We start from the raw sequence: 27,449 nt of genomic DNA on the forward strand, positions 1-27,449 counted from the left end.
GACCATATCTTTTAAAGCCAGCCAAGCAACCAGCTAGAATCAAAATTTATTTCCAATTAGCAGTGACCAAGTCAGCGTAGGCAAACAGCCATACGTGCTTGTGTTTTCCGACTTCCAGCTTCACCTATGCTCACCCTGTACTCCACCAGCTCATTTCATGCACTGTGACTGTGCCTTTCAGGGACCTCTCTATTTTACAAGACAGCTGAGCTTGGAAATGATGCAAAATTACATATTTACTTCTACAATCTGTCAGATATTTCCCAGTTGCTTTTTAAGGCCCCAGTGAATTTTACATTAACTAAAAAGAGACAGAGAACAAATAATCAGGTAACCTTTTTCAAGATGTTACAATCCAGTGACAATGTGTTACACAAGCTTTGGTTTCTGTGCATATTGAAACATTAGAAGTCCAAAGCATCTATTCTGTACCTTTTTTTTCCGATTTTAAGTATAGCAATTATGTCAGAAACAGTTCATTTTCCTGAAGCTTTCCCTCCATTTGGCTCCCTAAAGCTACTTATTGCCTCACTTATCAGACATCCTTCCACATTTTTTTCTTTCTCATTACAGAGAGCACCATTAACACCATACAGTCAATGCATGTGGGTGAATTCAATCAGAGGCTGCTGGAAGCCAGCACTCAATTTAAAAAGAAGCAAGGAAAAGGTACAATTGACATTTGGTGGCTGTTCGATGATGGAGGTAAGGAATTTGAGTAAGAACCACAAGGAGAGAGATTTCTCTGTTACCAAATACAAAAATGGACTTGGGAAGTTGCATAAAACTGGGTTTTATTAAGCTTACATAGGAAATTTTATGTCGCGCTTAAATGTTTTAAAACTAAGTTACATCCAACACTGCTGAAGTGAAAGATGGAATTTTTACCATACAATGCACTAATTTGAGACTCCTCCATTTTTGTATGTTATTCCAGGTCTAACAATCCTAATTCCTTACATTCTAACTATCAGGAAGAAGTGGAAAAATTGTAAATTAAGGATCTTCACTGGAGGAAAAGTCAATAGGATTGAAGAAGAAAAACTAGTGTAAATATAACTTTATTTGTCTCACTGTTTAAAGAGTTTGAATTGATGCTGAATATAATGCATATAGCAGGAAGGTGGGAATTTTCCAGCACAACTGGTTTGTTGTACTGTGGGCAGCATGAAAAAAAAAAGTACATGATTGAAAGATGTTAAGCTTATGGCATAACCCTCAAGGCTCTGCAAATGGTGATTACCAAAGGAAACTCACATCCAGCACTTTTTCCCATTAATAGCTCATATTCCCTTCTCTGAGAAGAGTGGTCTGCACTCTGTAATGAGAATGTAATTACTTTTATGGGATTTACATGAGACTGTCCAGGTAACAGGAAGTGAAATTGCACATGAAGTTCTCATATGCAAATAGCATAGACAGATAGCTCACATAAATGTGATTAACTGTGGTAAAACTTAAAGAAGTTAAAGAGCAAGTTAATCAACTTTAAGGCCAAGTTGATTTTACTCAGCATTTTTTTAAAAAGTCTAGACTTCATAATCATCATTTGCCTTTGAGCAAATGAAAGGTATTAATATAAACTTGTTTTTATCACCACTGTATGTAGGACCTTTCCTTCCTAAGCACTTTACACACTGGAGGCACAGCCATTTCACCACCAGTGGAAGCAGCTCAATTTGGGATGAAAGTCAGTGACTGCTTAACAAAGAGCAGAAGCACCATGCAGAGAGTTAACAACATCTCCAGCCAAAACTCCAGTGGGAAGCAAGTGAGAGGGGTGCAAGGACAGGAGTTAGAATCACTTGCTTCACTAGGATTACAACACAGCACCTTGAAAAGACAGCTGCCACAGGACATTCCCTTAAAGCAAAAGGGAACACACAAAGCAAACGTTGCTGCTCTGTGGTTCTGTCAGTTTTAAACATTACCCTAAGGTTAATGTACTTCTGCAGGACAGATTCACAAGTGTTTGTACAAACTATCCTTACAATTGGGTAAAAAACACCCTAGGGCTGCTCAAGGACCTGCTGGGAAATGTTCTTTGCTCCCTGTCCAGAGTCTGCCCAGTCTTGGCTGTTCAGGACTGTAAACAGGCTCATGAACCTAGACCCTCTAGTCACCAGATTTTGCTGGAAGTAGGAAGTTTTGACATCAAATGGGATTTGTCAAAACATGATAGATTCCACAGAGGCAGTTCTGACACCTGCATACACTGCTTGTCCCACAAAGGCCACAGTAAACAGCATGATCAGGACAGCTGACAAAGACCCAGTCTGTCCCCAAGGAAACAGTATGTGTCTGTACTGCTACCTAAACACAAGCTTTCCTCAAAACACGATATACCTGCCACATGCAAAAGCCTTCAAAGAGACAAATCTGGGCTGGGTGGTTCCTCCATTCCCTAGGTAGACCTAATACAAAATCATCCAAGTACAATTTCAGCCATGTATTTTGAATTCAGAAGTCAAATTTAACTGGACTTTTACTAGCATGTAATTCCCAAAATATAAAAACCTTTCCACAGAAGCTGAGGTTTTGCTCTTTATCATGTTCAAAATAAGGATTTCTGCAAGGGACACCAGGATTTATACAAGCAGTATGTTCTTATATATATGTGTGTATATATATTTTAAAAAAAAGAGTGAACTCTCAGGTCATAAACAAACACATATTTCTACCATGGTTTGCTCCTAGGAATTCTCTGACCTTTTCAAAATCCAAAGCTTAAATACCAAAAATAGAAACAAAAAAGGAGGTGGGAGAAGGAGGTGTGGGGAAGAATCACAAGACCCCAACCATGGTTCAAACAAAGGCAAAACTGACCTAATTAAACCTCTCTATCCTCAGCACAAACACACAAAAAACTATAAACTATTCCTTCTGCCAACTGGGGCAGAAAAGCAAAGTATTTTCTTTTATGAACATGTGTAAAGACAACATGTGAGTAGATCAATATAAATTAATAAATAAAAAAGATGAAAAAGATTCTTTAAGTATTGCACATCAACCTTCTGGACCAAATTTTCACCAACACATGTACTACCAGTATTGTAAAACTCCATCCACAGCATTCTGACAGTAACAGAGGAACAGAAGCCTTCTGTAAGTACTGGGGAATTCTGCCCTACTGTATACTGAATATTCTTCCTTTATAACTCAAGCCTTTGGAAATACTTAAAGTACCATTGTTTTCCCAAAATGTAAACACCCTGCCCTCTGTCTGCTATTAATTTCCATTTTTTTGCTACTTTCATCGATCATCAGTTAAATGAACTATGCTACAGCAATCGCATGAATCCAGTTTTGTAATTGGAAATTGAAACACTAAAGCATTTAAAGTAATTTGTCATATAGTTAAAGATAAGATATAAAATGCAGTTGTCTAACTCATTTACAAGTGTTCTTTGATACAAAGCACTCAGAAGTACAATGATAAAACATTCCCTCTTTTGTTTTCAGGATGGCTTCACTCCTAAGCAAATTCAGAATAAAATTTGCTGATATTAATATCATTTGTGATATCAATATAAAGCCCAACAAAGAGAGGTAAGAAGCATTACCAAAATCCATTATTTAGCAGTCAGCCTTTACCTAGAGCTTACTTCTTTTATGCTGAACATTAAAAACAAAACAAAAAAAAAACCAAAACCAACAAACAAACAAACGAAACACCAAAAAAAAAAACAAAACCAAAACACAACACAGAAAATAACAGTGTCATTTGATTGTAATAATTTTCTAAGTACCAAGAGCAGGAAAAAGAAAAGAACCTTTTAACAATCACAGCTTAAAGGGTCAAAACCATGTGTAGTCTTTTGCTTTATGTCGTAAAGACTAATTAGACACCATACTTATGAGTCACTAGATTTAACAGACATTTTATGATGGCTTTAATGATGTTATTAAATGATGACATTTATTTAGGTTGCAACTAAAGAATATAAAGATTTTATAACTACATACCTAAAGTCCCCTTTCAGTGCCCTCTTGATCTCTCACATATCTTTTAATTATGTAAAGCACTGTGCAATACATGTCTTTTTTTTTTCTTCAGTACAATGTAGTGATTTTACATAAATAAAAGTTATCAAAAAGAATTAATATCTGGCATTAACATAAAAACCACATACATTTGCTGCATCAGCACTATCTGAGCTGAACAAGCTAATATTATGCCAGACACTTGCTAGACAGACCACTGTAGCTCTCTTCCAGCTGGCATCCCATCTATTTGATTAATAATAAGAGGATTATCACTATTTTACATAGTGAAGCAGCCAGTAAGGATGTTGACAAACTCTGACAACTTAGCAACAGCAACACTAAATGCTGCATATCACGGCCTTTAACCCATCTCTTGGCTTCCTGGCCACAGAGCCAAGGCCAGCCTGTGCCCAGTCTCCCACTGCACTTCACACTGAGGCCTATCAGCACAAAGTGCTCAGAGAAATACACTCACATCCATACAAAAGAAACTCCCTGAGGTCTCTGTGGGATGGTAGAAACTTTCAACAATGGGCAAGCAAGGAAGTACAGAAGGACAATAAGATTCTCCAGATTAAAAGATGCAAAAGTTCAAGAAACAACTTGAAATTTAGAGAGAAAATCTGAACACAATTCAGAGTCCACGTACAGCAAACAACCTACAGTGTTTCCTTCAGCCCCTTGTCACAGGCAATTTGTATCACCTGTTTATCCACTGCATTAAAACCATCAGTAAAACCATATCAGTGAGGTGATTGGTCCAGCTAGTGCTGAAACAGTAATAAAAAGTTCAGTATTCATGAGGAGACCCATATTAATTGTTAATATTAGTAACCAATATATTGCAGCTTGGAGTTACTGTAAAACTCATTTCAGTATTTTTGCCAGAACCAGGACAATGCAGAAAATTCTCTGCTAAATGCAGTGTTTCATTATCCTCAAATAACCTTTAAATTATCCTCAAATAACCCAAACATACAGAAGCAGCACAAATATAACTTGGGGCACAATGTAGCAAAGAATAGTTAAAGATTTTGCACGTTTTTCAGCTATAATTATTATCAGTGAGGCCTGTCATACACAGTGACTGTGAAATAAGTTAGTGAGTTCATACCCTGCAGCAAGGCCTCCTTTGTAATTCCTATTTCAGCTGGAAATTCTTTGAAGAGATGATTGAACCGTATCGCCTCCATGAAAGCTGCAAAGATATAACAACTGCTGAGAAATTAAAGCGAGAGACTCCATGGAAAATTACAGATGCAGAGCTGGAAGCATTCAAGGAGAAGGTAAAGCCTCACCTACCTTTTTACCTATGTGCTTTTCCTTACCCTCCAGATGTTTGAAGCGATTAGTAAGAAAATTTGAAATACCAGATATGGAATTAGAAACATGACATGTTCAAACCTGTATTTGATATTTACAGATTGGATTTATATTGTAAACACTGCAGAGGTGTGTTATGATTGCATTATTGAGCTCCCTCAGACCTTGGCATGTTTACACAGCATTTTCCAGGCTGATGAGAAGCTTTGCCCACATCAAAGCCAGCCAGATGAAAACCACCTCTGAACCAGACACCACACAGTTACTGCACTAAGCCTGAGCTAATTGGGTCTGCTGAGAGGTTTATTAAATGGCTCCACTGTTTTGCAGCTTGAATCTCTTAAAGGATGCAGCTCCAAACACTCACCACTTTGGGCCATTTAGAACTGAATCCAGACACTTCAACTAAGGCTAGAAAGTTCTCCAAAGGCAAGGGTGAGCATGAATTCTTACCTCAGTGGCAGAGTGAAGACTAAACCAGTCTACCATGCAGAAGGTCTCCTGCAGTTCAGAGGAACTTCAAGGCTGATGCTGGCTGATCCACTAGATCAATTACAGCCCAGTCTGCTCTTTAAACTTGTTGGAAAAATACCTTTTTACCAATGAACCACCAGGCTTCATCAGGACAGTGACAAAAGGATACTGCAAACTCTTTCACCCTTAAGAGACAAGTTCTCCTGTAACTCCCAGAGAATTAATCTAGCAATTTTAGTTATAGTTCCTGTGGAATTAACTTGAGTACATTGGCAGTTTAGTTATCTCGATTTTATGGTGCTGGTAACTTTCTCAGCAGAGCAAGGATTGCAACTCTGAGCTCAGAGCTGCCAGAAGTCACAGCCTGACACATTAACATCAGCAGGAATCAATGATGATTTAAGATAACACACTATACTACTAACTGCAGCAGCTGGGAAGCAGACTGACTGCTCACTCTATTACCCTCTTCATGGAGCTGATAACCAGTGTAAGGTTATAAGTAGTCAGCTATGGGCAGAAAACCTTAGAATTATTCTCACCTTAAATTATCAAAAATTGAGAGTCAGAGCCCTTAAAACATCTCAGTATAAAAGAAAACAGGAATGTAATCACAGACACTTGCATGCAGAACCAGTGAGGATACAACAGAAAGAAAATACATGATTAAGCTTGGTCTTGTCAAGGTCACTAACTAAGGAACCAAAAAAACTCCCCATAGATTGAAAAGAGTCAGCAATATGAAAATGCCAAATTACTCTGTAAAACAAGAACAGCAACAAAAAGTTTAGCTTATACATCCGGAAAGATATGACCCTTATCGTCAGAAGTAAGGCAGTTCTGGGAATTTTACAGAGGACATTAGAACACATTTACAATTCAACAGAGAAAAACCTGGCAGCACAGATAAAGGGTGATGTTACAGGATGATTCTCATGAGGTAACAACTGGCTACATTATGAGGATTCTTACCTATATAACATGTAAAAGAACACTGACATTTCCGTATAGAAGGAAAATTTAAGGTCTGAATGGAGAAAAACCAGCTTTCTTCTTTCTCCAGGGAAAGAGAAAGTAATTTACAAGATCGGTTAAGATACATCTATCTTACACAAACCTGCCCTGGTCTCTTGTTCCCTGTGACTTGTTAAGTTATAAAAATTTTGAGGGCCTGAGCTTGACCATAAAGTACAGTACAAAAATAATCCCTATCCCCAGGAAACCTTACACAGGGATGAACAACTCTGGCCCTAATGTAACTATACTAATCAAAAAGTGTGGCTTAGCATCATATTTTGTCATTGCTATCACTCTGGACCCCAGAGCAGACCTGGCTTCCAGTGCTGCCAAATCAACAGCAGAAAATGTTGCAGACAAGGGGAGTGCAGAGGTATGTAAGACACCAGAATTGAGGATCACTGACCTGACTGATTTTTTTCTTTTCCCTATTGTGTTTTAACCAGAGTTATCGCCAAGTCCGTCTGAATGAACTCTTACAAGAGCATTCGAGAGCAGCCAACCTCATTGTCCTGTGAGTTGCAAGATTTTTGATTCTAACTCTAAGAATAATGTGTAATGGGATTCTGAACTGGAGCTACAGAAACCCTTGTGTTAATTCATTGATTCATTAATTCATTGAGCACAAAAGTAATCTTTTAAGTACCTTTTGAAGGACTTGCATCTGGACTGGTGGTTCTCTGGGACTGCACTGAATATGAATCTTTCCTGGTGATGAAGCAATTGTATAAAGGAAAAGAGGCCACCAAAAAATTACCCAAAAAAAAGGCCCTTTCCAGAATTGATTTTTTTTTACAGAAACGTTTTTTATACACAGCTTCAATAAATTAGCTTGCACTTGTGATGCATAGATAAACCTCTACAGTTCCATTAATTCAGTCTCAAAAAAATTGGTGAGCTTGTAATGCTTACCATAAATTGACCCATCTTTTAAAACTCTCATCTCACAGTAATTTCAGATCAGAAAATAAGCTGATGGACTGCAAAACTATGCATGTGTTGTATTTTTATCCTTTTTAAAAAATCATATTATGTGTGTGTTTTACGACCCCAAAAATATTCTTTACCAGTTTAAGGCTACAATCACAAGCAGTTCATGTCCAGTACAATCAAGTGAGCAAGGGTTTGCAAATTAAGGCCTTATGATATTAAAACAATCTTGTAGTCTAATTATATCAGAGTTGTATATGAACAGTGATGTTTCTACTTAGTATTTAGTGAGAAGCCTGGGCTACTCCTGCCTTCAAAATCATAATTTTATTTTTCCCTCTGCCTAAACAGAAGCCTCCCTGTGGCAAGAAAAGGAGCAGTGTCTGATTACCTGTACATGGCTTGGCTAGAAATTCTCTCCAAGAACCTTCCTCCAGTCTTAATGGTCAGAGGCAACCACAAAAATGTACTGACTTTCTATTCTTAGAAAAACATCAGTGCCTAGAATATGCCATGCTTGATTCCAACAGCTACATTTTTAATGGCAATGGTTTATCAAAGACACACTCATTTAATACAAATCTAAAACTTTAATAATTGACAGAAAATTTTTCAAAAATCCAAAGCAACACAGCAAAGAATTAGACAAAAATTGTACATGGTTACTGCTGGTGTTACACTCCAGTACAGGCAAAAGAAGGAAAATCTACCTGTATGTCAAAAGAGACAGCAAACATTTTGAGCACACAAAGAAGAAATTCTTCTGATTTTATAAGGTATTGAAAAAGTTTTTGATATTTATCGTAGAAAGCCAGAATTAACTGGTATAATACAAAAATCATTAAATTGATAAAGAATTATTTCAAATTGCACTATCATAGCTGCTAATGGGCACACAGTAGGATTAAAATGAAATGCACCAACTTGTGAGACAAAAACCTTTACAGCATCCATCAGGTATAAGTGATAAACTGATAGAATGCAAGTAGAATACATGCAATGCTTTTTGATTGTAATATTGCCAAATTAAGATGCTTTTACCTAAATTGCTCTGCAAATTTAAATTAATTCAAACACTTCTAATTTAGTGACAAACAAAAAAATTAGATATATAAAAATATGGACTCTATTAAAAGACTTCATAATGCATTTCCAAGCTCTGACATACAATGGAATTTGTGATTGAAATAATTAAATGTGTTAAGTAAATTTCACAAAAAAATTAGTAAAATACTAAATATTCTGACAATGTTTTCTGTGAATGTTAGGGCTAATACAATCTGACATTATACATTGGGACAAAATGCACAGTGATTTATGTGATTAGAAAAAAAAACTCATCTGAGTTGAATGCCTTATTTTTGATTTATATAAAAGATTTCTCTCTTTTTTGACTTTCTAAATAATATTAATTATACACTAACTTAAAATAAAGGCAATCCATTAAGTTATGTAATTTTTCTATTTTCTACTCTGCAACATTATGGTGCTTTATAATTTTAGCTGTCAAGAAAAGCAGCTTCTCTTTTTAATGGGTAAAGCTATATCCTATGTGTAAGCATTATTTAAATTAAAGACCATCACAGAACATGGCTAATTTATTTTCTGTAGTCTTGCAACTCCTTTGCAGAGATCAACTAACATCTATGCCTCATGAAGGCCAAGGAGCCCTGAATTTCACTAAATGTGTATTTTAAAGCAGGCCTCATCTTGCTTGAATTATTAGAATTTAACTTGTGGTGGATCTAGCACTCCCATCTCAAAAAATGACAAATATTTGATGTTCACATTTTTTCTGAGTTCAACAGCAGCAATTCAGCAGAACATGGTAATGTAGCCCAGTAATCCATGCTTTATTTTCTCCATCTATTAAAGGCAGGATATTAAATATTGATATTTTCTCATAATGTTCTTCCTTTGCTTCTTACACATTTACAACCAGACTGAAGGATCATTTTACAATCTAACTGCATTACACAGAAGTTTCCTCCTTATACCAGACTTCCTGCACAACTCTGAGCAAACCAAAGCTCACATTCTGCACCTGCAAAATAAGGAGATTATTCTCATCCTTCACAGTGATGTCAGCAGTGATACCAGAGCTTGTTATCTGCTGCCAGGTCCTTCCAGTTCCTTGTAGAATTGTAATGGTCACCATCCTTTCCACCTCACACAGCACACAGATATAATCTGAATGGCACCCAGCCAATGCCAAGAAACAGAGCTTTTAGGGAGGCTCCACTTAGGCTTCTGCATGTTTCTTATCACAATCTACACAAGGACCTGGAGGAATTATACACCTCTATTAAGCCCTTTAATTATATACATGACTGGAGATTGTTTCCTAAATATTCCCAAGTATTGTAACTCTCAATCTATAGGGAACATTGACCCAAACTGCTCTGGGGGACCCAAGCAGATCCAAAAAGAGAATGAGCACAAAGTGAACCAGCAACGGCACTTTCAGTACTATTCACACTGCTCTCTCACAAACACACTGCTGTGGGCACTGCAACAATAAATCCCAAGAGGTACCTTCTAAATAAAGTCATCAAAAACTAAGTACGAACATACACATTTCTATCAAATGTCTTGCTTGCACGACAGTGATTAATTAGAAGTTGTATCCACACAACAGTGTAATAGGATAAACTCAGGATGCAACAGCACTTAGCTACCTGAAGGTGTTACTTCCACAAATTCACAAGTAATTTAGACTAAGTATTTTCCTAGCATCTTCTATTTCCTGTACCTCACCATGATTTCTGAATTTGTGTGGACCAATTTGGAGAGCATACTAATTACAGACTATCTTAAATTGCAACTTAGATTGCAAAATTTTGTTAGTCCACCTCCCTCCTTTTCCACTCTGTAAGAGACACTTCTTGACATAAGTTATCCGTAAAACAACTGCTGAATTTTAATCAAGTTAGTAACTAAACTCTAATTACATGCTTGAAATCTCAAGGAAAAAATACAGCTCTAATGCTGTCTAGCACATTTTTCGCTTATATCACACTACCATAAGTTTATATAATTTAGCCTGGGTTTGATCAGCCACGACAAAAGCAAGCACAGGTAAGGTGACCAGGGACATTAAAGTGTGAAAATACCACTGCTATGAAGCAAGAACAAAGAATAGTTTGAATTTTCTTCAAAAGCCTAGGCATCCTGCACAGCTAAGCTTGTGCCTAAGGGCCTGTTAAAATGATCCACTATTGTTCCTCCAATCAGTGAATCTTACCTTTCCCTCCCAATGTTAGTGGAGCTCCAAGAGGTATCACAGAAGGCATTTCATCATAGTTCAGAGACTTCACTTTCCTTCAATCTTTTTACAACCACTGACAAGTTGCCCATCTTGATTACATATCCCTAAAGCACAGTCCAGATTGTGCTGTCCAGAACAGCATTCTTCCAATGTGCCTTTCGCTAAATTTTTCAGTCCCCAACAAAGATTCTTTTTGAGGGGATCATTTCTTTATTTCATTTTTAAATTAGCTACCCAACAGGGCAAGTAGAAAAGCTACCTAACCAAAAAGGCACTGCATTGTGAGGAGAAACAACTGCAACTACACTGCAAAGAGCATGTTGTTATCCTACTTCACACTCAAAGGAGTTTCCACTCAATCTTCATAATACAACGTACAAAGCTCCAGCCACCAGCATAGGAAATTTCCTCAGTCTTAAACCTCTGCAATTTTCATTACATCTTCGAGGAGTCCTAACAAAAGCTTTCCTGACCAGGCAATACAGAAAACCTAGACATTTCTCATTTTTTTCTCTCAGTCCATGCGGTATGGTATTTCAAGATCTTTTCAGCGAAAGCAGTTTCAGCAACTGATTGGGAGTTTACAAGCAAGAGACGTCACCAGGTAACAGGAATTAGCACTGCAGTTGTACATCTGGGGCAAACAGCTACAGAGTTTTAGCTACTACTGACTCATTTAACTCCCCTTAGCTCTTTGTCACCTTCCCTCAGGCAGAGGTCCCTGACCTATCAGCAAAGCAGGGAACACAGAATTTGAGTAACCTGCAGCACTTCCATCTTGAAGTTCAGGGGTCTTCCTCAACCTTCTGCCTCTGGTGGTTTGGCTGTCATTGCACTTTAACGAAGTGAGTGTGGATCACTCCAAGATCCTGCTCTCTCTCCCTTGCTACCTCTGCAACTCCTGGCAGCAGGGCAATAACCTTCAGGTGCTGCAGCTCTTTGCTAAATGAGTGACTCACCCCTCAAGTTACAGCCGAGGAAAGTCAAGGTTTTGCAAGTGTGCTTCAGCAGAAGTCAGGCCACTGTTTAAACATCTGTTCATGCTGGTACCTAGGACACAGCCCCTCGGCAGCTGTGTAGCCCATCGAGACCGTGTGGCCAGCATTGCTGAGGGGAACATCTCACACTGACCTTGACTCTGCAAGGAAAATGGAAACAAACACAGCGAGTTGCAGCTCACACTCCCCACAAACAAAAAGTGCAATAACCCACAGTCATCCCATTGCTGGAATTTCATCAGAGGAAATTAAGTGTCAAACAAAATCAAACACTAAGGTTGTCTGGCACAGAGTAAAAAGCAATGGCAAAATTCTACAGCCCCCACGCTGTACTGCAAACATGTAATCACAAAAACAGAGCTTCATTACGAACACACAACATGATAACAGCCTTTTTAAATTACAAACCTTAATCACTGTGAAAGAGACAGCTGTTCTAAGTGAGAATGGGGTGGGAAATCTCTCTTCTAAAGCCACGGTTTTCTGCTAATAAAAATCCTCATTTTAACACCAAAACTTTTCAGTAGGGAGAATTTTGTGGCTATTACCCCACAACAAAGCAGCCTCCACTCCTGCTCTCAGACCAGGAAAAAAAGCGGATGATTTCAGTTTATCTCAGTATTGTTTTTCAAAGTCAGGAGGAAATGCCCGATGGAGAGCAGCACTAATCAGCGATCAAGAATGCAGGAAGGCTGACTGACTATCTATACAGTAAGCTACACATTCCCGGAACCAAGGTAAACTTGCCCAGTCTTCCAGCACAAGGTTGGGGAGGTTTTTCCTGTTGTAAAGACCTGGAAAAAAAACAAGTGTCATTCAGCTAAGACCTTTCTCCTTAATATTTTTGGATGAGTCCTCCTCTCTATTGTTCATGGGCTTTCAGGCTACCTTAAGCACAGTTTAGAACCCAGCCTGCCTCACCAAGCCTGGCCATTCATAAAATTGGTCCTTTTCTACACTATAATGCAGGATGCAGTTGTAAACTCTGTAAAGCCCTACTTGTATAAGTAAACATTTACAATTAGGTATCAGTTGGATACAACTTCAATTCCTATGAACTTCGATTTTTGGATAGCCTACATCAGAAGCCATAAAATATTTTAAGTAGTTTTTTCACAGGGTCTGTTTTACAATACGTATTCTCTTTCAAACAGTGCATACCATTTAGACTGAAAATACTGAACAGGAATAAAAGAAAGCCCAAACTGGGACATTCTTAAAAATACCTTTCACAACTGAACTGCAATGTGTAGTAAAGGTTTCACTGCCATCTGGCTGCATTTAAAAAACATAACATAGCAAAGAGACAATCACATAGAGTTTTAAAAAAAAAAAATCACAAAGAACAGTTGTTTGACAAACTTTAGACCAGCAAAAAGAATCCAGCAGTCTGTAGCTATTTTGCAAAGCGTCAAATACATCCATTAGCATCACCAGGGGCAGTTTTTAAACTGTGAATCCAATGGGATAGTCTTTTCAGACCACAGCAGAGAGCTATGGGGGAATTTCAGAAATTCCCTATTCCCAAGGATATAGATATGTCCTGTAGAATGTATCTGTATATCCGATATATAGATAGATATATGGGTAGAAAGACATAGATACAGAAACAATATGGGGGAAATTACATCATAGATAGGATAGCAAGCATGCAGAGACTATGAAAGACAGTGAAAATATGAGTCTTCTGCTCCGAGACAGAACAGAGCACACCGACCACTGACAGGTTTTCCCAGCTAGAGCATCGACAAGAGCTGGCCTGACCACTTCTGAAGGAGTCTCTTTATCCCACTATTCTGTGCAACCTGCTCTAAGACGACCTGCTGTAACAGCAGGATTAGACTGGATGCTCTCCAGAGGTCCCTTCCAGCCCTAATCACCCTGGGACTGTGGGAGGACAGCGACTGTTTGCAGGCCGCGGAGCAGCCCACCGTGCTCAGCCACCCCGCCTGGGCGATACGGGAAAGGGGAGAGGAGAGGGGAGGGGAGGGGAGGGCTCCGCGGCGCCTCTGAGGCCGCCGTGACCGCCCGCGCCCCGCCCGCCCGTGCAGCCGCAATCGCGTCCCCCGGCAACTCCGCGCGTCCCGCGGGGTCCGCCCGCCATCCCGCGGCAGCGCCGCCGGCGCGTACCGAGGAGCGCCGCAGGCCGGGCGGCTGCCGGAACGGCTGCGCCGGCAGGTAGAGCCCGGGCAGGGGGAGAACGGGGCACCGGCGCCTCCGCCCGTCCCCCATGAGCCGGGCGGACCGCGGCGGGGAGCACCGGGCGGGCGCTCATGGCGCGCTCCCCACACGGCGGCGGCGGCGCTATGCTGGCGCGGTGCCTCCGGTGGCTCCGGCACCGCTACGGGCGCTGTAAGAAGCGGTGGGGGAATTGAGGGGAAGCACATACTGCCCTCGGGGGCTTTGGGGAGGATACACGCTGCTCAGCCGCACCACCGGCCCGCTCTGCGCCCCTCGGGGGTCGCCTGGCCGCGACGCGGCGGCTGCGGTTTGAGGCGATGGCGAGCTCCGCCTGACAGACAGGGCGGGACCCTCAGTCCCGGTGCGGGGCACTCAGGAGGAGCTGGGCGAGGCCATTCTCACCGAGGGGGGAATGGGGTTGCGGCGCGCGCGGAGAGGCCGCGGACGGGCCGGTTTCCCCCCCTGTACCCGCGCCCGTGGGCCGTGCCGGGTTTTGGCGGGGTTTTTGGCGGGCGGTTGGCCGTCCCTCACAGCGACTCTCCCGCTCTCTCAGCCATGCCCGCCTCCGAGGCCGTGCCGCAGCCTTCCCCCAGCAAGAGGCAGAAGGGGTCGGGGCCCGGAGAGGTCTCCACGCGGCTCCGCTTCACCAAGCTGTCCGAGAACGCCTTCGCCCCTTCCAGGGGCTCCGCACGGGCCGCGGGCTACGATCTGTACAGGTGAGGGAGGGTGAGGCTACGGCACCCGGGGCGGGAGCCCGCGTAGATGTCGCCCCGCTCGGTGAGCCCTGGGCAGGGGCTCCGGCGGCTGAGAGCGCTCTCGTGGCCTCTTGCCGAGCCGACCCTCCGGCCAGGCTCGCTGGCCATGCAGGAGAGGAGGCCAGAGCTGACCAAGTCGTAGGTCCCTTGCTCCTCCATCCCTGACCACTTTCGAGTATCCGTGATCCAGCTGTGCTACAGCATTGATTTCATCAGGCAGAGATGCAGTCGTTGGCTAAAAGTCAGGCTTGACACAGCATGCGGAATTGCTGGTGGTGCCCACAACGGCCGGGCGCGTTCCTTTTGAAATGAAAAAATGGTAGCACACATCGGCCCTCCTTGCCAGCACTTGTGCTTTTCTGCTTTCCTCTTGGGTCCGGGGTGCTGCCTGCCAAAGGGCGTTGTAGCAGTTTGATAGCGGTCCTGGCTGGAAACCATCTGCGTTGGTGTACGGACTTGGGTTTTGGTTTGTTTGAATTTATAATGACCCTTGTTCAATGGTTTTCACTATATATTCAGGAATACCTGTAGCTAGACTTGTGGTTGTTTGCATAGTGCTTCTGTGATCAAGTCACTAGTTACGTGTGAACTTTGCTGCCACCACTTTTAACTTACCTTTTTAAGTATTACTTGGAATAATCACAGCCTTTTTCTTCCTTCGCCTTGCTGACCTCTTTCCTGAAGATTTATTTCACCACACTTCACCCTTTTTTCTTTTTATCCCTTTTGTCTCACCAGGTTTGTTTTTGTTCTTGTTCCAATGGTGCACTGTAGACCTGGAAAAAGTCTGTTTTATAGAAAACCTTTCAGTGCTTCCAGTGTTTAAAAAAACCAGTTCTTTGCCAAGGTCCAGATATGACAAGTATTGTCACCACTGCCTTTCATTAAGCCTTCAGTTGGGTAACTTCAGCAAGTTCTTAAAACCTCTGTAGTTCAGAGTTCCCAGGTGAATTATGTGAATCATGAACTGTCAGACAGCTCAGAAAAAAACATTGTTGCCTAAAAGTTAACTTAATAGATTATTAATTTTGATTACAACTAGTTCATCTGCTGTAGAAAGCTTAATCAGAGCGTATTATCTGTAAAGTTTCTGCTTTTGCACAAAAAAATGCAGAACCACGTTCAGCTAATGGTTTCTTTAAACTTGTATCTTTTGTCTATCTTACCAATTAAAAAAACATTTAAAACTGGCCATTGCAGGAGTATGCTGTTCAAATGACACTTCTGGAATCTTAAACTAGCATCATCAGAATGGCAACATCTTGTGGTTTAGGATGTGCATTAAATTTTGCAAATCCGTAAGTATTTGTTGTCTAAATTTCATGATATAAATTCCCAGGCAGATTAATTCTGGGTAATTTTGTACCTTAAGTTACAGTAAAGAAACTTTAAGAGGTATTCTATATAAACTAATGTTTCTTTCTTTAATGTAGTGCCTACGACTGTGTGATACCACCCATGGAAAAGGCTGTGGTGAAAACAGACATTCAAATAGCACTTCCTTCTGGATGCTATGGCCGAGTAGGTGAGTACACAAGCTGTTGTGAAAAGGCTGCAGAGTCATTGTAGAACGAGTTTGACGCCATCTTCCCATTTAGATTCTGCTTAAAGCTTTCAGAATTAGTCTACACAAAAAAGGGATGCCACGTGGCTGTGTGATTTGCTAAATCTTGTAGCAGAGATTTTCCTGTTACCTGTTGTCAAATGCATTTGAGGTTTGGTGTATGTCAAGTGACAAAAGGATGATCAGCAAAAAGGCTTGTACTCTACATACAACTTCATAGGCTCTGCAGTAGTTCATTGTTTCTCTGCAGTTTCAAATTCAAATCAGAAAGACCAATAGGTAGTGGACATACAGAAAATGCATCCCTGTATGTTTAAAAATTAACCCCAGAGTAACAGTGTAGTAGAATTTGATTACATTTGGTGACAGAATACTTGAGAGAACCTGTACAAGATGTTCTGTTCATTTTGTGTGTTCTTTATCTGAATTATGTATAAATATGTAAAGTGAAAAAGCAATAGCCACTCCAGGGGGAGAACATGATCAGAGTTTGCCAGGTCCTTTTATGTAAAAGGAGAACACACGTGCATTTCTCTTATCCCAAAGAAAATTTTGAAGATCGTATCATTTTTAGCTCCTCATCACAGTAGACTAAGGTAAATAAAACCCCAAATCCCCACACGTAATTTATCTGTGTATAATACTGCTTAGGAAGTTGCTTGCCAAATATTGTTTTCCATTGTAACTTAAATGGATTGACCTAATATTCTTCTAAGATGATGTCAAACCAGTGGTAGTCACCAAAAATAAACTAATATTAGACAGTCCTTGTCTGCTCCAGTTGCCTTCCATGGAGAAACCTGCTCTGCAATTGCAGGTCAAATAAAGATATATTTCTACCACTTAAAGATTGCAATTTTATTGTAGCCTGTTACTCCTTTTAATATATACGTAAACTCTTACAGTAATTCCTGTAATACGTTAATTTTTAAAAGACTGTGGAAACAAGACTGTGCAAACACACTGTATAACCTATAAATACTGTCTTTTTAAAGAAATAAATTGTAATACTTACAAAAAAAATTCTTTTCTAGCACCACGTTCTGGTTTAGCTGCAAAGCACTTCATAGATGTTGGAGGTAAACTTTTTGTTCTTTTTAGTAATCCTTGGTAAATACTGATCACGGAAGTGCCTTAGTTTCACAGTGTAATGTGTAAATAAATGATGGCTTCATGGGTAATCTGGCAAAAGGAGATACCTGGATAACACCTGAGAGAGACAGTGCATCATGATTATGTTAAAACTGGCTTAATTATAAAAAATAGTACTGATTTTTTAAAGTAATAACTGTAGTACTTTTGTAGGCAGTGCCTGCCATAGAAGTTATTTTTTGGTTTAGGCATTAAAGATGACTTACTATATTCTGCTTTATCCATTTTTTTAACCAGCAAGTTAACTTGAGAAATGCATGTTTTTCTAAATTTTCAAAACTCAGGGGATACTCCCAGTGTTACTAGCACCTTAATTAGGGAGCTGTTCAGAAATGCCTTTGGATTTACCCAAAACATTACATAAGAGAGTTGTGTAAATACCTTTTCCGCACTAGAACCAGAGCAAAGATTGCATGGTAACTATGGATCATATGCGCTACAATTTTTTCACAAAGCTGAAGAAACTAATTTAAAATCCAGGTTTTTATTCTTAAATGTGCATTTTTGTGGCTCAACATTAAAACTTGAAGGTGCAGTCATACTACAGTTTCCTCTGGTACTCGTAATCTCTAAAGGTAGTACTTTGTATGAGTCTGGGAATGTCTTGGAATGGCATTTAATTTTAGTATTTAAATTATTTCTGCAAGTAGACTTCAAAATACATACTTGGGACCACAGGGAGGCCCAAACTCCTGTTTTCTACTGGAAATATGTTTCCTGGCAAAGAAGCAGAATATAATTATTTTAATGTGCACTGGTAGATAATCTTCTGAACTGTGTAGCTAATACAGTCATGCAAAATACAAGAGTGAGCTAGTTTTGTAGTCTTGAATATAGCTGTATGACAATAATATCCTTACAGCTCTGATTCTGTTACGTTGCCAGAGGTACAGGATTTGGATCTGTGCAAATCCATAGCTCTCAAATGAAATGTTAGGAGTTGAAAACAGATTTCTGCTTACCACTGAAAGAGCTGAAGTTAGCAGAACAAATGGAGCCTGAATTTGATCCAGCTGTCTTGATTTCAGATAGGGTATTACTACTAAAATTAGTAGTACAGTGGTAAAGCATTTCTTGACATGTGGTGGTGTTTTTCAATTCCTTTTGCAAGACTGATTAGCATTTTTAGATGTCTTGATTTACCAAAATATGAATATTGATCTAATATCGATATCCAACTGAGACGGACAAAAGCTCTCTAACAGTTTAGAGTTAGAAAGTGCATGTTTTATTTGGTGCCAGGCACTGTGTGGGATGGCTCCCTAAGACGCAGGGCCCCGATCCAAGCGAGCATGATACTTTTTATTTCCAAATATTATGAATATCCAAAATACAAATGTATATTCATAACATTAACACCTCCCATTCTCCGCTTCGTATGAAGCTTACATGAAATGAGCTTAAATGTCATTAAGCATGCATAGTGTGTGTCCTGAATGGAGCTGGTGGTCTTGAATTGGGTCAGTGGTCCCAAAAAAGATGAAGTAACTCATCCTCCTCATTTTGACCTTTTTGCCTTTCTGAACTTTAACAATCCTAATTACTTTAGTGACCTCTAAGTTTCTTCTTGCATGACTTTTGAACGGGTTCCCACCAAGGGAGGAAATTGGTAATTGTCCTTGTTCCCTACACCAACTTATCAAAGTTTCTATTCCTCGTTCTAAGCACAGCTAAGCAAACATACAAATGACAGATCATCAATTATTTGGTAATCAGTTACTAACATTTTAGAACCCATTTCAGGTCCAGCTCTCTTAACTATTTTAATTAAGTCTAGCTGGGCCCAAATTCCTTCCTATTCTAACTCATTTCAACACAGCTAGCCTATAACTAAAATCTTTATGTTTCTTCTAAATCTATGTTTCAGTCTCAGTATTTGCATACGTATTGTCTAACTGTGCATCAGTAGTATAAAGGATGTCAGTATGAGATACTGTAATCATTTATTAATCTAAACCTTATCTAATCTAGTTCTCATATACTGACACTAACTGGATATCTCTCTCAATTCTTTCTCATGACAGCTGGTGTTATTGATGAGGATTACAGGGGAAATGTTGGTGTGGTACTGTTCAACTTCGGCAAGGAAACTTTTGAAGGTAACTGTTAAGCCTGGCAGAGCCTATTTTCAGCCATCTGACTGGGAATGATAAACTAATTTTTTCTTTAAAAGTTTTTGCCGAGGTAGAATTAGCTGGGAACATTTTTCTTCTCTCAGTTAACAAAAACATAGATACTTAGTAATGTCCTGTCAAGGGAACATGAAAAGATTCTACTCATAGCAAATTAAGCAGCATGCAATAAAAACACCCCCAAAACCACCATGCCACCACAAAAACAAACCAAACCAACCCTTCTTAGCTAAGCTTTAGATTCACAAGCTGTACTGAAGTGCAACTTTGTATTAAGTTTCTACCTTTCTCTGAAAAAAAAAAAATCAGCTGAGTAGTATTTGAGATAAAAACTTCTCCAGAATCCTGCAAAACTGGAGTAATAAAGACAGGATTTTCCCTTTATTATGCTGTCTTTTTGCAAAAAGTCAGTTTTAAGCTTCAGTGCCCAGTTAAAATATTGCCAGTGTTTTTGTGGCCTCTTCTGCATCTTCACAGCACAAGCTTCTTTTGGAAGTTCTGTGAGCCATATTGGTTAGTAGTGAGAAACACTGTTTTCCTTTTATCAGTTTGCCTTTTTCTCCCCAAATTCCTGGGTCTAGTTCAGAAAACAGCTACATTATCCATGCAGCTGTCTCTCCATCTCTGCAGTACTTCAGCATAATGAATTAAGATGCCAGAGTACAGCAGCAGGAATGAATGGAAAGGCCTTGAGCTGGTACAGCTGCTGACACTTCACCTTAAAAGGACCCAACCGAAGTTTATCTTAACCTGTGTTTTTCTGGGACTGTTAACATCTGTTTAACTAAGTCTCAAATAAGTATTCTGATATTTTTGACAGGAGATTGTCTAAAGTCTGTATTAATTATTCACTTTTTTGAAGGAACTAATATTTTAACTTCTCTGCAGTTAAAAAAGGGGATAGAATTGCCCAGCTCATCTGTGAACGCATTTATTATCCTGAGCTAGAAGAAGTTGAAGTAAGTTGCCAAATAAAATATTTCTGCATTTTTCAATGACTAATAGTTTAAGATACTTGTATATAGGATGAAATTTATTATACAGATAAATACTTTGCTGAAATTACTTTCAGTGGAAAAACTGCATAGCAGCAGTGCTACCAGAATGAAAGTCTTGATTCTTTGTATGCACTTGGGTGGATTTTTTTTTTTTGCAAGTTTTCAGAGTTTTTGAGAAACAGTTCAGTGTGTACTAGAAGTGTTTGCCTCACAAGCATTTGTTTAAGCTTGTACAAAAGAGAGTCTAAAGCATCTCATGTACATTTTTTGGTTTCTTAATTATAGCTCTTGTTAAAAGTAAATGATAGACAATATCTGTTGTATAGAAACAAAAGGCAAGTTAAGGCACTAAACCAGCTTATCATAATTGATATCTTTCAGGCTCTGGATGATACAGAACGTGGTGAAGGTGGCTTTGGTTCTACTGGAAAAAACTGAAAATTACTTGAATCTGCTTTCTATGTATATTTTTGTTGTTGTTACACTATTTCTAAATTTTCATCTGAATTAGAAGTAGGATTTTTGGAGTTCATAAAAATATTTCAAGTTTTATTGAGACTTCTCTGTATCTATCCTCCAGTGAATTTGTCTGCATAATGAGGAAATGTGCATGACTGGCTTGACTTACTAGTTCATGTATTATTTTGTCTTTCAAGATGTTTGGTCCTCAGCAGTAAGAATGCATTGTTTATATGGCAATTATACTGTAATAAATTAAAACATAATTTTATTATTTTTTGATTTTATTCACCTAAATTAAAATGGCCAATTGTTCCCTTGCCAGTTTGTGTTAGACTTCTGAAACCTATCTTCCACATGGCTCAGGATTTCATACCGAGAGCCTATTTCATACAGCATCAGTGACAGTATCTATAGGAGTTCACACTCTGACCCCTAACTCAGAATAAGACAAAGATATTTAATATTTCGTCTTCTACAATCTATCCAAATACTTGTCTTTCTGTTCAAAGCTAGTTCTGACTTTGATCCTTAGCTGATCTTCAAGTGGCCAATTTTTGAGTTCTCTTATTTTAAAAGAAAAAGCAATACAGTGTTTGAGCTGAGTAACACAACTCATCTGGAAATAACTTCTATATCGTAAATAAGAGCTATGAAATAAGCAGTTGAAGTATTTGTTACAAATTAGTATGTTACTGTATGGAAGAAAGATTCTGAATTATTGAAGCAGTGCACAATTTGGTTTTTTAAGTTCACTTTTGTCTAGTTAACAGAGAATTCTTCTGGAATCTGTCCTAAACCTGATTCAGTGTGTGGAATTTCTTAAATGACTCTCTAACTTTTAGGTGAAAGAATGTGCACAGAAAAGAAGAAACAAAAAAGCAAAGAAAAGTGACTTTTTCCACTTTACATAAAAGAATTAGAAAAGGCTCTGAAGCACTCAAACACTTTTTTTCCTGCAGTTGTCTGTACTTTAAGATTTTCTTATCTGGAAGATCACAGGTAGGAAATACTGTGCTTTTAGTTTTAGCAGTGGAAATGTGGGCCCATTGTAGACTGGTGTTCATACCACTTTTCTGCTTGGTAGTTTCAGATCAGGATAATCCTGTAGGTGTTGGTTTCATGTCCTTGTCTAGGACTATTTCTAGTGAAATAGGCCCAAAATACTACATATTTTATCAGTTTTATCCCACCCTCCCCCTCAAGGAGCTGAAAACTAGAGTAGCGTGACAGCATTCAGATCCCTTGTGCCATGGGATAAGCATTACATTGGCTTGGCAGTGCTGAAACAAGAAGTACATTCATCTTTATCTAGGGTAGAAGGTTTCCTCTGTGTGCATGATATGCTAATCAGTCTTTTTGCTGTTGTTGTTCTTACCCCTCATCACAGCACTGTACTTGCATCTGTACACCCAGACAGACCATAATGAGCAGGCTCACGATGCAAAAGGCCATTGTAAGCAAGGAGCACATCATACCAATGCAGTCTAAATGAACTGGAAAAGCTGAGCTTGCCACTAAGTTTCTTCAGTTCTGTAACCTTAACAAAGGAACTTCAATTACCAAAGGCTATTTAAAGGTCTTAAAATCTACGATCCTTTTGTGTAAAGCTGTTTCCTCTTGCTGGACTGTAAGTCAGGAGGAAGTTTTGCTGCGAATTTTAGTTTCCACCTCCCAAAGCAAAAACCCAGCAGGGGATCCACTGATGCAAGTCCTTTTTAAAAAAAGATACTACAAAATGGCCTCACTTGGAACAGCAACCTAAAAGGAGGAAGTTGGAGTTCTGTTGATATTCATTATTCATTGTGCCTGTTGGAAACTGATCTGATTTCCATTTTTGAAAATAATGCTAATATTACAGATTCTGAGATACGTATGTGCTAGAAAAAGCACAATCAGACATTCGAGGAAAAAACAAATTTACATACACATGCCTGCTGTTACTTGTCAACACGAAAACCATTATCTTAAGTGTTACTACCAGAAAAGTCTCTCTTATTTTGAAAATCAGTATGGTGGAGTTCCTTTCCATTGTTTCCCAGTGCTTCTCTAGAGAAGCGTGTCATGAGTTTTAGATTACTGCAAACTGCTTCCCAGTAGGAGCTTGGGAAAGCTTATCTGAAATGAGAAATGCTTTCAAGCTCACCTCTACACCCATCTCCTTCATGTGCACCAAACCAGTGCACATGGGTAAGGAAGTCTGATAATTCCTGTTAGAGTGTTGGGGTTTGCTTCAATAGGAGTAGCAAATCTATGAAAGACAAATACTTCTACACAGGCAACAGGAGTTACCAAAGCGTTGAGAGTTCTTAAGTTCATACTGCTACTGCAGATCAAGGGCTGCATTTGAAACTTGGAGAAACTTTGTACTGGTACTGAGTAGAGGCTTCTTACAACAGCATTTGCTAGTTTATGTTTCAAAACAAGCTCTCTACATATATTTTTATTTATAGTCCCACAATTGCATTAATATGAAAACCAATACCCTTCCAATTATTTTCATGTTCCATTTTCCTATAATATCTGTGTTAAAAAGTATATTATCTTGGTATCTGGCGACAAAGAGGGACTGGGAAACAATCTTTTTCATTGCTTTATCTGAGACCTGTCCTACCTACATTACCTGGTTGTAAATTAGTTTTGTAATTCAGTGAAAAACTGCTTAAGTGTGTCATTAAGTGCACATGCTTCAGCTTGAGCAAGTAACTTCAAGAGAAGCTACCCAACAGTGTGCATAGGGCTCACTTCTGTGTAGACAGGTTCGTGTGTCCAGAGCCCATCACTGAGCTGTGATCCCCAGGGCTTGCTGCAGGTATGAAACTGAAGAGATGTAAAGCTATTTCCAAAGCAACAAAATGAAAATCACTTAAAGTAAAAATTATGTTGGGCTGTTCTCCATCATCACTGAACAGATCCAGACAAAGCTGCTCTTTAATTCAACTACTCTTATCTGCCAGAGGAGTTCCGTAAAGCTTGGGGAGCAATCTTGTGGAACATCCTCTGTGTAAATGAAACATGAAGCTTTTATAAATGAAAAGTAATTTGTACGGAATTCTTTATCTACAGCAGAAAAGGGTATTTTCCTGCAAGGAAAGGAAAAGGACATCACTAGCTAAAAATCTGCTTCCTTTTTTTTTAGAAATGAATTTGACTTGTTACAGGGACAGAAAAACTCTGGCCTTCCACCCCAGGTGAATTTGGAAGAAAGTTCAGATGCTTGGCCCCAGATTCACCTCCATGGTTTGGGTTCTGTTTTGAGATCTGAGGAGGGTTCTATTTTTTTATTTCAGCTGCAATATTTATGATAACCTCTATGTCTTTAGAAAGGTAGAAGCTCATAAGCTGATGAGGGTTTTGAAGAAACATAGGATTCCTATACAACTCCTACTGCTTGAACCCTCCACTTTTGGACAAAAATCTTAAAGAAAAATTACGGCAATAATACCATTACTACCATTGATCTTTAGTCCTTTTCCTTCCCCCAGAGTGTTTACCTGGTCTTTAGTAGTTGAGAATTTAAGCACAGCTTCCTCAGTTCAGCTACTGTTGTGTTCCTCTGTGGCATGTTAGGAATTTTTAAAATCTATTTAATGTTTTTTAGATCAGCCACTAGATGGCACTTAAAGTTTGCAGTCTTTTCCACTTCTTTTTCAGAGGTATTTTTCAAAGATCTGTTCATCTATAATTAAGAGTTGATGACTCCCACTGGGACTATGTTGGCGGAAAGCAAGATGCAGCAATATTTGAGTGAAAGCAGGCAAAAGTATAACCATTAAAGGGGGAACAATGACTATAATTTAAATAAGATTTGGGTGGTTGCAGTGTTTGCATAATCCCTCCTGGCATGCAAGAGCAGTAGAGAAGCCTGTGGCTTTGCTCTCCTGCTGCGTTTCAACAAAAATGGAAAATTGTAATGAACAGCAACATTTTTCCTATCTTTCGTATTCACTCTCTTACTCTCTTCCTCCATTCCTTCAAGTGGAATGCAGTCTACTTAAGGATTGCATTGTAATGAAAGTAATGTATAGCCTGATAAACTGCGTTGCATTTTCCAAATCAGATGCCTCTGGCTGCAAGTTCAGCATATAAATTAAAACTTGCTTAATACATGTTAACTCAGTAAGGGTGGGTGATATATAGTAACCTGAACTGTGTAAATTAAGCTTCCCTAGTTTCTGTATTGGTTGCTACTCCTGTAGTAACACACTCTGGAGCTCTTGGTCTTCTTCCTCACCTTCGAATTTTTTTTTTTTTTTTTTTGTTAAATAACTATCATTGTATTTTGGCTTAAAGATGGTTAAGTAAGTTTTGGTATTAAGTAAACTTCTATGACCCTGCCTATTTCCTGTCCTGTCAAACCTTTCCTTGTAAGAATAACAGTGTCCTTTTATTTGGTGGAGTGTAGCATGATGTTTTTGGCAGGCCCAACATTTTTGACTTGCATAAATTTGTGACCTCAAGTGCAAGAAAAGTGAATGCTTGCTTCAGTACCTCATGGTTTCTGCCTAAAAAGAAAAGTGTCCACATCGCTAACCATTACAATTTCTGAAGGGAAATGATCAGCACACTTATTCCACCTGATTGCACATGACTGCACTTCCAAAGAAAAGAACCAGAAATAAAAGTAAGTATTTTGCACCTAGTTATGTAAGTTACCGAAAGCCTGAAAATATAGGGCAGATGGTACTGCCTTACTGGTTTCTAGAATTGGCACACATGGCACTTCCCTCACTCACAGCTATTTGGCAGTCTCTACCTCAGTAAGGATGTGATTCTGCAAAGTGTAAATTCAGGTCTGCTGCTGGGCAAAGAATGTCACTGCATGGTTAAAGGTTGCATGATCAGACTGAAGTGAATTTACGTAATTACTTTCCTAAACTTTCCCTCCATTAACTGTGTGGTTATTTAGCTCTTTACCACTGAAATGATGCTTTTCCCCTACTCAGAACACAGCAAGAAAGCCTTTTACCCTGCCAAGTCTGAAAATCTGACAGATCAATTTTATAATTTGAGAGCTCTCATCCAGAAAGTAACTACTGTGTTTTAACATTTAAACAAACACATGTGAGCTGGATATGCCTACTTACTTGCTTCCCCTTAGATTTTGATGGGGTTTTTTTCATTAGGTTACAAAAATTTTATATTAACCTTCATCTTTTTAGAGAATATCTGTATAGTATAATTTGTAACAAATAAGAGTTTTGTATCAATTAATACTGCTTGTAGCCTTGAACTGAAGAAAGTTATCTTTTGTCTACTATTGATTGTAGCAAAGGATTTCGTTTGCTTTCATTTTGTAAAAGGAAAAAGGAAAAACAAACAGACATGAATGTAGCATCTTTGGCCAGATTCTTTTAACATGAGTATTTTTGTGGTTTGTGGATTCCTACTCTGAAAGGTTGTCTCCAAGTGTCCAAGACAAAATAACTATGTGTCCTAGTTGGAAGGAAACATCTTTCCTTTGCAGCTAAACTAAGTGTGCCATGTCTGGCAAGCACAGTAGTATCCAGTGCTGTCTTGCTCACACACCTCAGTCCTGACAACAACCTTCCAACTTGCTCAGCTTCCACTCTGTTCACTGCCAGATTCCAGGGACCCTTCCTTAGGGTGCAGGACAGCATCAAGGAATCCCACTTGTCGGGTTTTCACAGCAGCAAACACAAAACCACCAGTCTCACTATCCTGTGCTCCCACATAAAAGTTATTGCTGGCAGCAAGCCAAGCTGTTCAGCATTACAGATAATTCAAGCCACTTAAATTCTGCAAGAATATTTTCTACATCCTACCTATGATGCTGTATCTTAGCAACGTATACAGGCTAGAGCAGTCAAAGAAAAGGAGGTGTTTTGTTAGGGGAGAAAGTATGATATTTCAATCTTGTTCTTACCTTTCTTCTCAACTTGCATTTAAGGCATTAGTAATGACAGAAAACTGAAAAAGGAGCTGTGACAATGACAGGAAATCATGGATACAGCAGCAGAGTACTCATTGCTCTCCCTGGACATGAAGAAGAGGTGACTGAGAGCTCCCACTTCATTATCTTGGTGAGGGGGTTTTTTGTTTGGGATGGGGTTTTTTGTCTGGTTGGTCGGGTTTTAGTATTAATCATATCAGTTAAGCTACTAGAAGTTCTCCAGGAAAAACTGGATAAAACTCACTGCCTGGAAGACTGCTACCAGATGTAAAGCCAAACTGCTGCACCAGGGAGGCA

At 39.3% G+C, this 27,449-nt stretch overlaps 2 protein-coding genes and 1 long non-coding RNA gene across 6 annotated transcripts in view; 2 read left to right on the forward strand and 1 right to left on the reverse strand.

Moving 5' to 3' along the window:
* The window catches only part of SLC12A1 (solute carrier family 12 member 1), a 43,457-nt gene extending 35,188 nt beyond the window's left edge, over nt 1–8,269 (forward strand). For both annotated transcript variants that reach the window (XM_039557627.1, XM_039557628.1), the window contains exons 21-26: nt 574–705; nt 938–1,049; nt 3,463–3,549; nt 5,138–5,273; nt 7,248–7,315; nt 8,083–8,269. In XM_039557627.1, coding sequence (XP_039413561.1) covers nt 574–705; nt 938–1,049; nt 3,463–3,549; nt 5,138–5,273; nt 7,248–7,315; nt 8,083–8,218 — 671 coding nt within the window. In that variant the 3' untranslated portion in view covers nt 8,219–8,269. The remainder of the gene's footprint in view (nt 1–573; nt 706–937; nt 1,050–3,462; nt 3,550–5,137; nt 5,274–7,247; nt 7,316–8,082) is intronic.
* Nucleotides 1–14,019, reverse strand: part of LOC104683997 — a 53,198-nt gene extending 39,179 nt beyond the window's left edge. Inside the window, exon 1 of the long non-coding RNA XR_005602768.1 lies at nt 5,102–14,019. This is a non-coding gene — a long non-coding RNA (uncharacterized LOC104683997). The remainder of the gene's footprint in view (nt 1–5,101) is intronic.
* A 52-nt stretch (nt 14,020–14,071) lies between these two features.
* DUT (deoxyuridine triphosphatase) lies at nt 14,072–21,558 on the forward strand. 3 transcript variants are annotated; one of them, XM_039557885.1, is made up of 7 exons: nt 14,072–14,175; nt 14,732–14,894; nt 16,367–16,458; nt 17,532–17,576; nt 19,674–19,748; nt 20,670–20,740; nt 21,161–21,558. In XM_039557885.1, exons 2-7 carry the CDS (start codon nt 14,734–14,736, stop codon nt 21,215–21,217), a joined length of 501 nt encoding a protein of 166 aa, XP_039413819.1. In that variant the 5' UTR covers nt 14,072–14,175; nt 14,732–14,733; the 3' UTR covers nt 21,218–21,558. The 3 variants fall into 3 exon arrangements, with proteins under 3 accessions (XP_039413819.1, XP_039413817.1, XP_039413818.1); XM_039557883.1 differs by having other exon boundaries at nt 14,132–14,349; XM_039557884.1 differs by lacking the exons at nt 14,072–14,175; nt 17,532–17,576 and adding an exon at nt 14,246–14,349.
* The last annotated feature ends 5,891 nt before the right edge of the window (nt 21,559–27,449 follow it).

Source organism: Corvus cornix, chromosome 10, assembly GCF_000738735.6.
Source record: "Corvus cornix cornix isolate S_Up_H32 chromosome 10, ASM73873v5, whole genome shotgun sequence".
Taxonomy (NCBI): domain Eukaryota; kingdom Metazoa; phylum Chordata; class Aves; order Passeriformes; family Corvidae; genus Corvus; species Corvus cornix.

Bases quoted from the DNA above. Each gene is read 5' to 3' on its own strand.
- DUT (XM_039557883.1), top strand. From the start codon at position 14,271: ATGGCGCGCTCCCCACACGGCGGCGGCGGCGCTATGCTGGCGCGGTGC. The intron at 14,350-14,731 runs GTAAGAAGCGGT...CCGCTCTCTCAG, and splicing joins CCGGCACCGCTACGGGCGCT to CCATGCCCGCCTCCGAGGCC. The intron at 17,577-19,673 runs GTAAACTTTTTG...TTCTCATGACAG, and splicing joins GCACTTCATAGATGTTGGAG to CTGGTGTTATTGATGAGGAT.